Source organism: Erpetoichthys calabaricus, chromosome 5 (assembly GCF_900747795.2).
Source record: "Erpetoichthys calabaricus chromosome 5, fErpCal1.3, whole genome shotgun sequence".
Lineage (NCBI taxonomy): Eukaryota > Metazoa > Chordata > Cladistia > Polypteriformes > Polypteridae > Erpetoichthys > Erpetoichthys calabaricus.
The window spans coordinates 245,321,907-245,336,250 of NC_041398.2; the positions used below are offsets into that span (position 1 = coordinate 245,321,907).

At 38.2% G+C, this 14,344-nt stretch overlaps 1 protein-coding gene across 1 annotated transcript in view; it reads left to right on the forward strand.

The window, feature by feature from the left end:
• Nucleotides 1-14,344, forward strand: part of smarca5 (SWI/SNF related, matrix associated, actin dependent regulator of chromatin, subfamily a, member 5) — a 62,664-nt gene that overhangs the window by 37,472 nt on the left and 10,848 nt on the right. The window contains exons 9-20 of the mRNA XM_028802728.2: nucleotides 75-143; nucleotides 244-353; nucleotides 3,497-3,723; nucleotides 5,675-5,796; nucleotides 6,310-6,462; nucleotides 9,193-9,325; nucleotides 9,500-9,648; nucleotides 9,781-9,900; nucleotides 10,075-10,185; nucleotides 10,264-10,377; nucleotides 13,822-13,944; nucleotides 14,044-14,176. Of these exons, the coding sequence (XP_028658561.1) occupies nucleotides 75-143; nucleotides 244-353; nucleotides 3,497-3,723; nucleotides 5,675-5,796; nucleotides 6,310-6,462; nucleotides 9,193-9,325; nucleotides 9,500-9,648; nucleotides 9,781-9,900; nucleotides 10,075-10,185; nucleotides 10,264-10,377; nucleotides 13,822-13,944; nucleotides 14,044-14,176 (1,564 nt within the window). The remainder of the gene's footprint in view (nucleotides 1-74; nucleotides 144-243; nucleotides 354-3,496; nucleotides 3,724-5,674; nucleotides 5,797-6,309; nucleotides 6,463-9,192; nucleotides 9,326-9,499; nucleotides 9,649-9,780; nucleotides 9,901-10,074; nucleotides 10,186-10,263; nucleotides 10,378-13,821; nucleotides 13,945-14,043; nucleotides 14,177-14,344) is intronic.

The window sequence follows — 14,344 nt, forward strand, 5'->3', positions numbered from 1 at the left end:
AACATTTCCTTGGAAATGTTGTGCAACATCATTTAATTTTTTTTTTTTTTTCCTCCACCTCTTTCAACATTCAGGATTTTGATTCTTGGTTTGATACCAACAACTGCCTTGGTGACCAGAAACTTGTTGAGCGACTACATATTGTGAGTAACACTGTTTTTATATATGTGTATGTATATGTATTTTAATGTTTTAGTAGTGAAAAGGAATTTTAATGTATGCCAACTCTTTTCTACTTCAAAGGTTTTGAGACCTTTTCTTTTGAGGAGAATCAAAGCTGATGTGGAGAAGAGTTTACTTCCCAAAAAAGAAGTAAAGATCTATGTTGGCCTTAGCAAAATGCAACGAGAATGGTAAGTGACAGTTACAATTGAATAACCTTTTAGTTTCACAAATCACGTTAAAAATAGTCTCCTCATTTCATTGTCCCAGTAAGTTGGCCTCTTAGTGGATGTGTATTTATATCCCTTATACACCCCTCAAGTAATGGCTTGTGCTTCTTTGGGAGGATTTTACCTTCATGTGTAACAGGAAGGTGTTGTCTGGCCATGGTAAATTTAACTGCAGCTTTCAAAATTTTAATATGTAGGGATGAGGCTAAAATAAAAATATTTTAACAAAGTAGAAACTATTTAAAACCTCCCTTTTCCACCTAAAAAAACCCAAAAACATTTATTTATTAAATCTCCTATATTTATAGCAGTGGTGTCTCCTTTTGAGATGCTGGCTGATTACAACATGGCTAAAACAGTTTGCTTGCTTTTTGTACAAGCTACACTCCTACTGTATACTAAAATTTATAAGCATTTAGAAAGTCAATGCTGGTATTAAACTCATTGTCTTTATTCTTAAAACATAATTTATTTTCACATTGTGACTTTTACAAGTTTTTTTCCTTGTGGCATTATCGTGACCACTTCATTTGATATTTCTTTGTAAATTGTGCTTCATTTACTGGAGTTAATTAGTTTACTGCTAGACTTCTGGCTAGATATTGGTCTTGCATCTGCAAAAAAAAAAAGAGCACCAGGAGGTAACTTGCGTTGTAATTCCAGTTGTAGTTCGGGTTCGGACATTTTAAATCCTTTTATACATTTTAAAGGAATACTCCCTCTCCCCATTTTTTTTATTCCTTTTTACCGTGAACATGTTTCACGTCTTTTTTTTATCCAGTCAAATGCTCAGAACATCCAAAACGCATGTTTATTTTGCTAAAATATTGGTAAGACACTTCTGGAAAAATTGACACACATGATAAATGGGGGAAACTAAAAGCCATGTGGGATTATGATGAGAGTCTAGACCAATGGATGAGGAGCACAGGCATATCTTCAATTCAAAGTATGTCCCATGTGGCTTTACTTTCCTATTTATAACGTGTTAATTCCCACCCAATGTCCCACCCTCAAGTCTCTATTTAACAGTACATTACCGAAGAAAATATTGTGCATGTTCATCATATGAAAAACTTTGGTGAACCCCTCTCGGCCTGCATAATAATTGACTCTCCATTCAACATAAAAGATAAGTGGTATGTCTAGTTTCCTAGGAACATCTGAGTACTGCACTGTTTTCCGAACAAAGATTTTTAGTGAATCAGTATTTAGTTTTATGAAATTAAATCAAATGTAAAAAACTGGCTGTGCAAAAATGTGCGTCCCCTTGTAATTTTGCTGATTTGAATGCATGTCACCGCTCAGTGCTGATTACTTACAACACCAAATTGGTTGGATTAGCTCGTTAAGCCTTCATAGACTGGTGTGTCCATCATGAGATATAAAGGTATTTAAGGTGGTCAATTGCAAGTTGTGCTTCCTTCCCTTTGACTCTCCTCTGAAGAGTGATAGCATGGGATCCTTGAAGCAACTCTCAAAAGATCTGAAAACAAAGATTGTTCAGTCTCATGTTTTAGGGGACGGCTACACAAGGCACAGTTGCTGTTAAACCCAGCAGGTCTGGCAGACCAAGAAAAATACAGGAGCGGCATATGAGCAGGATTGTGAGAATGGTGACAGACAACCACAGATCACCTCCAAAGACCTGCAGATGGTGTATCTGTACATCGTTCTACAATTCAGCGCAATTTGCACAAAGAACATCAGTATGGCAGGGTGATGAGAAAGAAGCCCTTTTTGTACTCGCGCCACAAACAGTCACTTGTTGTATGCAAATGGTCATTTAGATAAGCCAGATTCATTTTGGAACAAAGTGCTTTGGACTGATGAGACAAAAATGGAGTTATTTGGTCACAACAAAAAGCGTTTTGCATGGCGGAAGAAGAACACCGCATTCCAAGAAAAACACCTGCTACCTCCTGTCAAATTTGGTTGAGGTTCCATCATGCTGTGTGGCTAGTTCAGGGACCGGGGCCCTTAAAGTCAAGGGTCGGATGAACTCAACCCAATATCAACAAATTCTTCAGGATAATGTTTAAGCATCAGTCACAATGTTGAAGTTACACCGGGGTTGGATATTCCAGCAAGACAATAACCCAAAACACAGTTGGAAATCTACAAAGGCATTCATGCAGAGGGAGAAGTACAATGTTCTGGAATGGCCGTCAGTCCCCTGACTTGAATATCATCGAAAATCTATGGGATGATTTGAAGCAGGCTGTCCATGCTCTGCAGCCATTAAATTTAACTGAACTAGAGAGATTTTGTATGAAGAATGGTCAACAATACCTCCATCCAGAATCAGACACTCATCAAAGGCTATAGGAGGACAGCGTCTAGAGGCTGTTAGATTTGCAAAAGGAGGCTCAACTAAGTATTGATGTCATATCTCTGTTGTGGTGCCCAAATTTATGTACCTGTCTAATTTTGTTATGATGCATATTTTCTGTTAATCCAATAAACTTAATGTCACTGCTGAAATACTACTGTTTCCATAAGGCATGTCAGATATTAAAAGGAAGTTGCTACTTTGAAAGCTCAGCCAAACAAAAATCCAAAGAATTAAGAGGGGTTCCCAAACTTTTATATGACTATATGACTGAACAACTGACATGTGGATTATGTGACATCATAGACACACCGATTTTACTCCCTAACCTTGCTGGATGTTTTTCCTATTGTCATTTTGTACAGCTTTGATTACTCTTGGGTTGTATTATGTCAGTTTTTTTCTGTTCATTCTGCAAGGAAATTTTTATTTTTTTTTACCTTGGTTATCACTACAAACTGTATGGAGTAAGTAACATGTTTTAAAGAAAAATCAAGCCAAAACATTATTTTTCTTCAACTGAAGTGTAGTTAAAATACTATGTCACACCTTTACTGTAATGCATGCATAGTTTGAGAGTCCGTGTTCTTCCCTTAAATTTTTGAGACGTTATTCATGCATTTGCATTTATTCACTTAGCAGATGCTTCTATCCAAAGTAACTTACAAAAGAGATCAACACAACTGAGCAAACATCTTGGACTGTTTTGATATAAGGATGCAAAATCAACCTTTATGTATGTATTTATTTATTTATTTTTTTAACCACACAGGTATACCAAGATTTTAATGAAGGATATTGATATTTTAAATTCTGCTGGGAAAATGGAAAAAATCAGATTATTGAATATATTGATGCAGCTGCGGAAGTGTTGTAATCACTCATATCTATTTGACGGTGCTGAGCCGGGGCCTCCTTACACCACTGACACTCACCTTGTAGTGAACAGCGGGAAGATGGTGGTTTTGGACAAGCTTTTGCCCAAGCTGAAGGAACAAGGTCAGAACGATGGTTGTGTGTTGTTTGGGAGAATGCATTCTTATGATGAGATCACTCATAAGTTTTATGTACTGTAAAGTAAAGAGCATAGTTAATTGTCCTACTTTATAAAGAGTTGTGTTCAATTTTGTCTGAATAAACCCACACCTTTCTTTTTATTAAACCAGTGTCCCAGATTTCTTACCTTTACAGTTAAATCTATTTTCTATGCCACTCAATCCCAGTATGCTCTACTACAGGGGTCCTCAATCACGGTCCTGCAGGGCCGCAGTGGCTGCTGGTTTTTGCTTCAACCCAGTTGTTTAATAAGAAGCACTTATTGCTCAAGTAAAACTTCTGCTTCATTTTAGTTGTCTCGCTTAAGATTTTGAACCCTTATTGCTTATTTTAGTCTTAAACAGCTGTTTTCTTGGTTTTTAATTGTACCTAATTAGCAATAACATGCAAACGACAAGAGACCAGCATTTCTCCATTTAGCTTGTTACCATTTATACCTCTGTGTATTTATTATGCACTGTTGGGTTTAATTAAATACTTGGAAGGAAAGTGAAGAGAAAAAAGTGAAGGACTGAATTATGCCTTCAAATCATTTGGATGATATCCTTTGAAAGGGAAAGAAAATCTAAGATATGAGAATGACCTGACACAACAGAGTTAAAGCAACTAACAAGCCATGAAATTAAATTATTGGCAAGAATTGCTTTCTAATTAAGCAACCAGGTTAGAACAAAAACCTGCAGGACTGTGATTGAGAACCCCTACTCTACTGGAATACCCCAGTTGTTACAGATCACTGAGTACTGGCTAATGACATTGCAATGGGCTAAACATGTAGTCGATGGCAGAAATGGAATCGGCAGCTTAAAAACAATTTCAATTTTAATCATTTTTACTTTTTTTGAATACTTTAATTCCAGTTAATTTAAACCCAAATGTTTTTTTCACCAAAGCCCAAAAGTTTCTATAGCACATTTTTATACACCGAATGTAGCTTACTGAGCTCTACAAGATATCAGTTATAAGGAAAGAAAAAAATGCACACTTGCATAAGCTATATAATTAATAGAGAAGTAGAGTCTTTGTATATAGAATCACCCTTTGTGTCAAAGGAGGAGTCCAATGATGAGGTCAGATGGCTGGAGAGAACAGAAATTTAAAAAAAGGCAAAAACCATTCCATATACACAGCAGCTGAAAACAATTTGCAGTGGTTCAAGGTCCGAATAATTCTTTGCATTTATATAGCGCTTTTCTTACTACTTAAAGCGCTCAGCCTTGCTCAAGGACCCAACAGAGCAGAGTCTCTTTTGGCATTTACGGGATTCAAACCGGCAACCTTCTAATTGCCAGTGCAGATCCCTAGCCTCAGAGCCACCACTCCGCCACGAGCACTCTGCCTCCACTGCTTCATATCTGACTGCTAGAAGTTAACTCCATAGCATGCACACAACTTCAGCAATGTGGTAAAAGAGAATTATATTTGTATTTATTAACAGTTCACTGTGTAAAGCTTCTGTTTAGGCAAGGTTTATCCTTTACTTGTTTTGATGGCTAAAATTTTTTTTTTTCATTCCTCTACTGTATTTTGTGCTGGCATTGCACAAAATGCCAGCACATTGCATCGATATCTTCTGCCACAGATCTGAACAATGGAAAAACAGTTTTGACAGAATGTATTATGTAGGTTATGCTGGTTTGTTGGAGATTTTTTTGATAGGAAGGACATGTGGTGTTGGTGTGCCACAAGCCTTGTGTCGTGTGTGTGTGTGTGTGTGGGTTTCACCTAGAAATCCTAAGATCCTGCTTGTAAGTTCTCTCAAAAGGGAACTAGTTAAAACGTAAGCTTAAATTTGGGTTCCTTTATGTGTAAATTGATTGGTTTGGTATTTTTCATTATAAGTGGTGTGTGTGTTTTTAAATCTAATAATAATTAACTATACTGTCAATTCCAGGTTCCAGAGTGCTCATCTTTAGCCAGATGACCAGGATGTTGGATATCCTGGAGGATTATTGCATGTGGAGAAACTATGGGTATTGCAGACTTGATGGACAGACCCCTCATGAGGAGAGACAGGTTGGTGCATATGCTGAGCACTGTCTGATGAAAGAAATGAGTTTCATGGAAAATGTGAAACTCAATTAAGTAACAATGTGTGTTATGCATGGTGTGCACAGGAGTAGGACACAGTGGAACAGAAGCAAGTCAATTTTACTGCAATAAACATGTAATAAACATTAGCACTGCAAAAATTAATCTTACTCCTTTACTGTTCCAAAGGCTTCTTTTGGTCTTAATGTTGTATACAAAGCTTCAGTAAAGTGGATATTCGTCTCTTTAATGTGGCCTCCAAACATTACTTCAGTTAGTACAGGTTAGAGGTGGCTTATCTATTGATATTGCATATTTAAGTGTCTGAGCTGTGGATCCTTCATATTCACAAGTAATTTCACTAGCGTATCAAAGGCTGTTTATATGCCAAAGTGCTCTGAGATGAAAACCATGCTACTGATGCTCTCTAGTTCTGTGGTACTTCACTAAAGTGCATTTTATGATTTTATTTTTTGTTTTTCTGTTTCCTCCTTTAAGAATTCAATCAATGTGTTTAATGCTCCAAATAGTCCTAAATTTCTCTTCATGTTGAGCACGAGGGCAGGTGGTCTTGGTATTAACCTTGCAACAGCAGATGTTGTCATTATCTATGATTCTGACTGGAATCCCCAAGTTGATCTGCAAGCTATGGTAAGCAACCTTTATATAATAGGAAATGAATGTGGGAATTAGTTACAGTAAAGATATTTCAACTTCACTTTCCTTTTTGTTTCAAACCAGAAAGCAAGCTAAGGTTTTATTCAAAAAGTGCATTTTACTTTGGTAAAGCTTTGGCTGTGCTGTTTGCTTCACAAGCACATCAATTTCTGGAAAATGTCTGGGCATTGCTCTGTAAGGAATCTTGTGGTTTTGCTTGCTATTGGTTCAATAAAAATGCGTCTAGTGTTTACATTGAAGATACCAGAATTGAATTAAAGATACAGTAATCCCTCACTTAGCGCGGGAGATAGGTTCCAAGGCCGACCGCGATAACTGAATTTCCGCGAAGTAGGGACACCATATTATTTAATTATTTAACGTGTATTTGGACATTTTTAAACCCTCCTTGTATTGTTTACAACCCACCCTTTACTCTATTAATAACAGGGACAACTGCTACGCAATATGAAATCGGTAGATAAGTTTACACTTACTGTATAGCGAAGTACACTTAGCAGCTTGTAGGCAGTCATGACGTCATCGACCTTGTTGCAAAGATTCCTAAAGCAGATTCCATCCAGACTACTGCCTTATCATGTCCACTTGCAACTCGTTTTGCGCCCTGGTTAAAGGACACTGCGGCCGTAGATCTTATATGCTTTTCCTCCTTTTTAAATAAAAATAATCGTGGACTCATTGATGCTGGAATGGTGCAGCGGTGTAGCTGTTCCCTTCCTTCAACATATCCAAAACTTTTACCTTTTCTGCAATCATTTGCATCTTCTGTTGGCGCTTGAACACAGCCCCTGAAGCAGGAGCACGTTAATGCTGAATGAGTGAGATGAGACTTCCTGGTTAATGCAGCACTCCGTCGCTGAGCCAGTCAGCAGCACACAGGAACTTAACTGCGTGCTCTGATTGGGTAGCTTCTCAGCCATCCGCCAATAGCATCTCTTGTATGAAATCAACTGGGCAAACCAACTGAGGAAGCAAGTACCAGAAGTAAAAAGACCCATTGTCCACAGAAACCCGCGAAGCAGTGAAAAATCTACGTTATATATTTAGATATGCTTACATATAAAATCCGCGAAAAGTGAACCGTGAAGTAGCGAGGGATTACTGTATGTACAAATGCAATAACATCCAGTTAAAATTCACCATATTTACTGTAATTATAAAATTTTAGTTGAAATTACATATACTTGCTATAATTCTTTCAAATTGACAGCTGTGTAGCAATCACTGATTTATTGCTCTGTTGCATACATCGTCAAGTACATTGTACAGTGAAATTGTATTAAGGCTTTTGAAGGTTTAAATTGTATGTATAATTTTGTCTATTCATACAGGGGTATCTCAAATTTTAATTCTACCCAATCCAAATTGTTTTTGATACAGTATGTGAAGTGAAAGTTTGAATTGTCCTAATATAATTGTGACCAGTCAAACTGTATGCATTTTGAGACAGCAGTTAGGGGGTTACAGCTTGCTAGAGGAACAGTGCTTATGCTAAGAAAAGCTGCTGCTGTTTTAATTTAGTTTCTGAAATATTCACTGCTTGTTTGCTCCTTTTTATTAAAAACCCCACTTGTTGCATTCTCAGTGTCATTTTAAGCCCTGGGAAAATGAGCCAAAAATGTTTTCTTCTTGGGATGGGGAGAAAGTTTTTATGTAACAGACCTGTAAATACCAAAAAGTCAACCTAATTAGAGTGGAAAAGGTATGTTGAATGTCTACTGTTGTACTGATACAGATTCAGTACACCTCCTTCATATGATAGTGTTTTGAAAAAGTCACCATCCGTCACCCCGATGTCGTGATTGAGGATGGTAGAAGGGTTTCTTTTTTCTGTTGCTTCTGCAGGTGAGTATAGAATGTCCGTGCCTGATCCACACAATCAACAGCACCCATGGTGTTAGTGTAAGCACACAGCTTGGTGACTTCCACATTTACCTTGACACGAACATTGACAGTTGCATTTGTGAGCAGGGCTTGAGAGCCTAATGTTTCTTTTCCACTTGATCAGTCATTTTGCCCTTTGTCAGAGTTATGCTTCACGTGACCAAATTCATCAGGGATTTTGTGGTGGTTTGGTCGTATAGTGCCATATGCTTTTCACTATTGGTGTCAATTTCTTATGACCAATTTATATTGTTCCCACTTTGTTTATAAATCTGGCTTTACATTTTTTCATTTAAACGCTAATGGGTGAGGCCTCTGACCCCTCATGAATATTGATGAGTTATGTAGAGTGGCAAAATGCATAGAAATATTCATTTTTCGTTATAGCGGAATGTTTTCGCCACTAGATGGCAGCAGTGTAGTGTCTACAGTGCACTTACAGCTTAACGCTGCACATGCAAACAATGCAGTGTTACCTGAGAGACACTTGGGCTTAACTGTATTTGCGTGGAACTCTGAGACCAAGAAACACTTGGGATTAATGCCGAGGAGGTTATTCTGCTTTTAAATTACTTTCTTCCCATGTTACAACTTTGAAGACAAAGTTGAATATGTGCCCATCTAACATAAATGCATCTGTAGTAAAGTAAAAGCTTACAGGAAAAACTTGCACAGATGACAGATCTGAAATATTTTAGTAGCCAAACAGGACATTTCTGAGTAGTGCAAATTGAGAAGCAATGCATATTAGCTTTGTAAATAACTTGTCTACTTATTTGTGCATGTTTTGTTAATTTTTAAAAATTTTGTAATGTGTAGGACCGAGCCCACAGAATTGGGCAAAGAAGGCAAGTGCGAGTCTTCAGATTTATTACAGACAATACTGTGGAGGAGAGAATAGTTGAAAGAGCAGAAATGAAACTCCGACTGGATTCCATTGTTATTCAGCAAGGTAAGGTTGTGGTTTCAATTTTTCCTTTAAAGAAAAAGACCACTCTGTAAAACAATTGCAAATAAAAGTTCTTTTAAACTGCTTCCATTTGATAGGAGTATAACAGTTGATTTTTACTTTTGGAAATACTTACATTTTTCATGTTGGTCACCACCATTTTTTTTCTTCCATTAGGAAGATTAGTTGATCAAAATTTGAACAAACTTGGGAAAGATGAAATGCTGTCCATCATTCGTCATGGTGCTACACATGTGTTTGCATCTAAGGAGAGTGAGATTACAGATGAAGACATTGATGCCATACTTGAAAGAGGAGAAAAGAAGGTAGTTTAACTTATAAAGAATATTGCATTATAGAGGAGTGCCTCACTTTTACACTTATGAATTGTCACTTTCTTCCTAAATATAATGCTGTTTCATTTGTCTATGATTTAAGCGCCCTGCTTTGTCTTTCAGACTGCGGAATTAAAAGAAAAACTGGCTAAGATGGGTGAAAGCAATCTAAGAAATTTTACAATGGATACCGAAAACAGTGTGTATAACTTTGAAGGTGAAGACTACAGAGAGAAAAAGAAGGTAAGATGAAAACTCCTATTGGTGTAGTGGGATTCCAGAGTAAGTCTGTCAAATGCTGTCATTCATTTTATTTATTTATTTTTTAAATAAAGGCTTGTCAGTAAAGGACTTCATATTAATAGGTATTGATTTCTCCCATCTATTTGTTGTATTGTTTTTAATCTTCCCCCATAGATGGCACTTACAGAGTGGATTGAACCACCAAAGCGAGAGAGGAAAGCAAACTATGCAGTTGATGCTTATTTCAGGGAGGCATTACGTGTCAGTGAACCCAAAGTACCTAAGGTATGTGTCAAAAATGTAGCTATTGTATAGACCCTGAAGTCTGTTTAGATTACTAATCTTAATCCTTTTGTTCAACAGGCCCCAAGACCCCCAAAGCAACCAAATGTTCAAGATTTCCAGTTCTTCCCTCCACGACTATTTGAGCTGCTGGAAAAAGAAATTCTTTATTACAGAAAAACCATTGGCTACAAGGTATGCTAGATGAAGTGTGTGTTAGGTTAATGTTCAGCACACTGGGGTGGCGTTCAGGGTTCTATGTATTTAAGCAAAGGTTTTGTTTAAAATTTGAAAACGCTTTAAGTAGTCTTTTTAAGAGCCTTCAAACCTGTCTTTTTAATTAAAAAAAGACATCGTCCCTCCAGCGTGTCCTGGTTCTTCCCCGGGGCCTCCTCTTGGTTAGACGTGCACAGAAAACCTCACCAGGGAGGTGTCCAGGAGGCATCCTGATCAGACGCCCGAGCCACCTCATCTGACTCCTCTTGATGTGGAGGAGCAGCGGCTCTACTCTGAGCCCCTCCCGGATGATTGAGCTTCTCACCCTATCTTTAAGGGAAAGCCCGGACACCCTGCGGAGGAAACTCATTTTAGCTGTTTGTATTTGCGATCTCGTTCTTTCGGCCATTACCCACAGCTCATGACCATAGGTGAGGGTAGGAACATAGATCGACCGGTAAACTGAGAGCTTTGTCTTTTGGCTCGGTTCCTTTTTCACCACGATTTGACCGAGGCAGAGCCTTTATCCCTGCGGATGCCGCACCGATCTGCCTGTCTATCTCCCGCTTCCCTCACTCGTGAACAAGACCCCGAGATGCTTGAACTCCTCCACTTGGGGCAGGATCTCACCCCCAACCCTGAGAGGGCAACTCCACCCTTTTCCGGCTGAGGATCATGGTCTCGGATTTAGAGGTGCTGATTCCCATCCCCACTGCTTCACACTCGGCTGCGAACTGAACCTGATGAAGCAAACAGGACATCATCATCTGCAAAAAGCAGTGGCCCAATCCTGAGCCCACCAAACCAAACCGGACCCTCTTAACGCCCTGGCTGCACCTAGAAATTGTCTATAAAAGTTATGAACAGAATCGGTGACAAAGAACAGCCCTGGCGGAGTCCTACTCTCACCGGAAACGGGTTCGACTTACTACCAGCAATGCAGACCATGCTCTGACACCAGTTGTACAGGGACCGAACAGCCTTTATCAGGGGGTCTGGTACCCCATACTCCCAGAGCTCCCCCCACAGGATTCCCTGAGGGAATTTTAGATCACTAGCAGGCTAAATGACTTGCACAGAGTGAAATTAACTTGTAATCTTAGCATTTAAAATCGAATGCCATAATCACTGGACCACGCTGCCGGCAAATTAAGTGCCAGTCCGTGCTGGTCTGTTGGACAATATGAACATCCATCCACTTTTTGGACCCGCTTTTTCAGAGACATAGGCCATATGGAGCCTATCCCAGCTATCATCTGGCCCAAGACCACACCTAGACATGGTGCCAGTACATCATAGCATACACACACACACGGGAGAGCTAGTTTAGCTACACCAATTCGCCTAAACTGCAGGGCTTTGGACTGTGGGAGAAAACATTCAAACTCCAGATAGGGAATACCCAGGATTTATTTTTATCGGTTAGTAGCATTACCGCAATGTCATCATGCCACCCTGTAATACTGACACAGAATTTTGCTGTCATGTTACTATGAACTATAAATGATTGTGAATGTGTCCGTTTTTCAGTTTGCCAAGTTTCTTGATCCGATTTTATGATTTGCTGAGATTTTTCATGATTGTTTTAACATTTTTGGTTTTGTGTACATAAGAATTATGTGCAGTATGTTAAATTTGGATAGTTATTTGCCATTAGCATGAGCATGGGGTTATTTTTAATTGAGATGTATATAAAATGCTAATGTCTGTCCATCTGTCACACAGTTCCTCACAAATTAATGGCAGCTGATCTTGGTCTTACTGAAAAGCTAATGGCCTGATATGTTCCGGAAATTCAAAGAGGTTTAGATAATAAAATGCTTTTTATTTTATCGTAGGACCCTTTCTGTCTTTCACTACTATACTAAACGTTCAGACATTTTCATGCAAGGCATTTTTAGTTAGGACACTGATTATTCTAATAACTTTCAGCATGAACCTGTATATGTGTATAGTAAAGCGTAGTTGGTAAAATTGCACTGAATGTTGCACCATGGGTAAAAATGCCTTTCTTATTCCACTTTGCTTAAAAATGTTCAGAAAGTGACTTTTAGTCACAACATTGCATTTTACTCTGCCTGGTAATGTGTCTTATTGCAGTGTATAACATAAAGTTAGATTAGTTGGTGGAATTTAAAGGATTACTGGAAGTGCTTTATGATATTAGATACAAATTCTTCATTTATCATTTTGTTTTTACCTGCCTGAATGTGTTCTTGTAACGCTTTTGAAATGTATTAAACAGCAACATTATAAAACAGCATTTAAAGGTTTCAGTTTGAATTTAGTTTGGTGCCTCCGCTGATCCTCCTAATTTATTGTCCCTTGCTGAAGTTTAATTTTATTCAAATGATTCAGATAAGCATAAGGTCTGTGGGAGCCCATCCTTAGTGTTATGCTTACTCCTGGAAATACAAGCCAAAAACATTGAAATTTTTTTTTTCTATCAAGACAAAATGTTTGGTTTAACAGAAATAAAATTTATATATATATATATATTAATATTATTATAGTGTGTATTTTATTTTATTTATGTTGCTTGTGCATGAGAAGGTAGAATGTCCGTGCCTGGTCCTCACTATCCGCACTGCCCGTTAGGTTATTATTTACTACCACAGCACAAAGCTTAGTCGCGTCACATTTCCAATGATACAAACAACAGTTGATGCATTGAGAACATTGCTTAGGGAGCTAATGTCTGTCTTGTCCCTCCAGTTGATTGCACTCATTTTTCCTTTGTGTTTGCCACATTGAAGCCTCATGTGACTGAATTCACCAGGCAAATCGTGGCTTTTCAGTCTCTTGGTGCTGTATGCATCAGTTTCACTACCTGTGTCAGTGTATGATGACCAATTCACATTGTCACTGTCGTTTCAATTTGTTCTAAAGCTGCCTTTACTGCTTTTTGTTCACATGCTTTTTCAGTTTATCGGTTGAAGGATTCACCCCATTCCTAAATATATTGATGGGTTTCCATGGAGTGGCAAAACACAGATATTCATTAGTTTTTGTGCAGCATGTTGTTGTTTTATCCAGTAGAGGACGGCAGGATACTGTCCTGAGTGTTGCACAGCGTTAAGCCCAAATATCAGATCCATAACCACTTAACTCTACAGAGACACTTGGGCCAACACCAAGGAGATTAAGTTAAGATTCTTGTTATGAAACCAGTGTTCTGTTTCTGCCAGCTCTGTACCCCAAATGTCTGATGTTTGTTGATACATAATCCTGTTCTGGATTACTTTTTTTTTTTTATTTTTTTATTTTGTTTGTTTGTTTAATTCCGGACTTTGATTCCTCAAAGGTAATCTGGCTTGTATAAACACATACTCGCTTTCTGTTAATGTCTTTATTGGAATTCATGTCTTAAGCAGTTATGAAAACCAAGATAACATGACTGGATATTACTCTTCAACTGCACAGGTACCACGAAATCCTGACCTACCAAATGCTGCTCAGGTCCAAAAAGAGGAACAGTGTAAGATAGATGAAGCAGAGCCTTTAACAGAAGAGGAGCTGGAAGAGAAGGAGAAACTCTTGACGCAGGTGAAACATTTGTTAACCTTTTTTCAATGTCCTAGGTATTTTTGAGTTGGGGGGGGGGGGAACAAACAATATTTATTTATTTTTTATCTCCCCCAATAGGGTTTTACTATTTGGAACAAAAGAGATTTCAACCAGTTCATCAAAGCCAATGAAAAATGGGGCAGAGATGATATTGAGAATATTGCACGAGAGGTGGAAGGCAAAACTCCAGAGGAAGTTATGGAGTACTCTGGTATGTAGATGACTAATTTGCATTTGAAAGGAATATAATGTCAATATTTATGTGTCATGACTGTGTTGATGCCAGTTGTTGGGTCAATAAACCTCCACCAAGTCTATTGGGATTTGTGTCTCTTACGGCAAGCCACTCAAGATGCTGATTTGGAAGAATGTAAGAGAC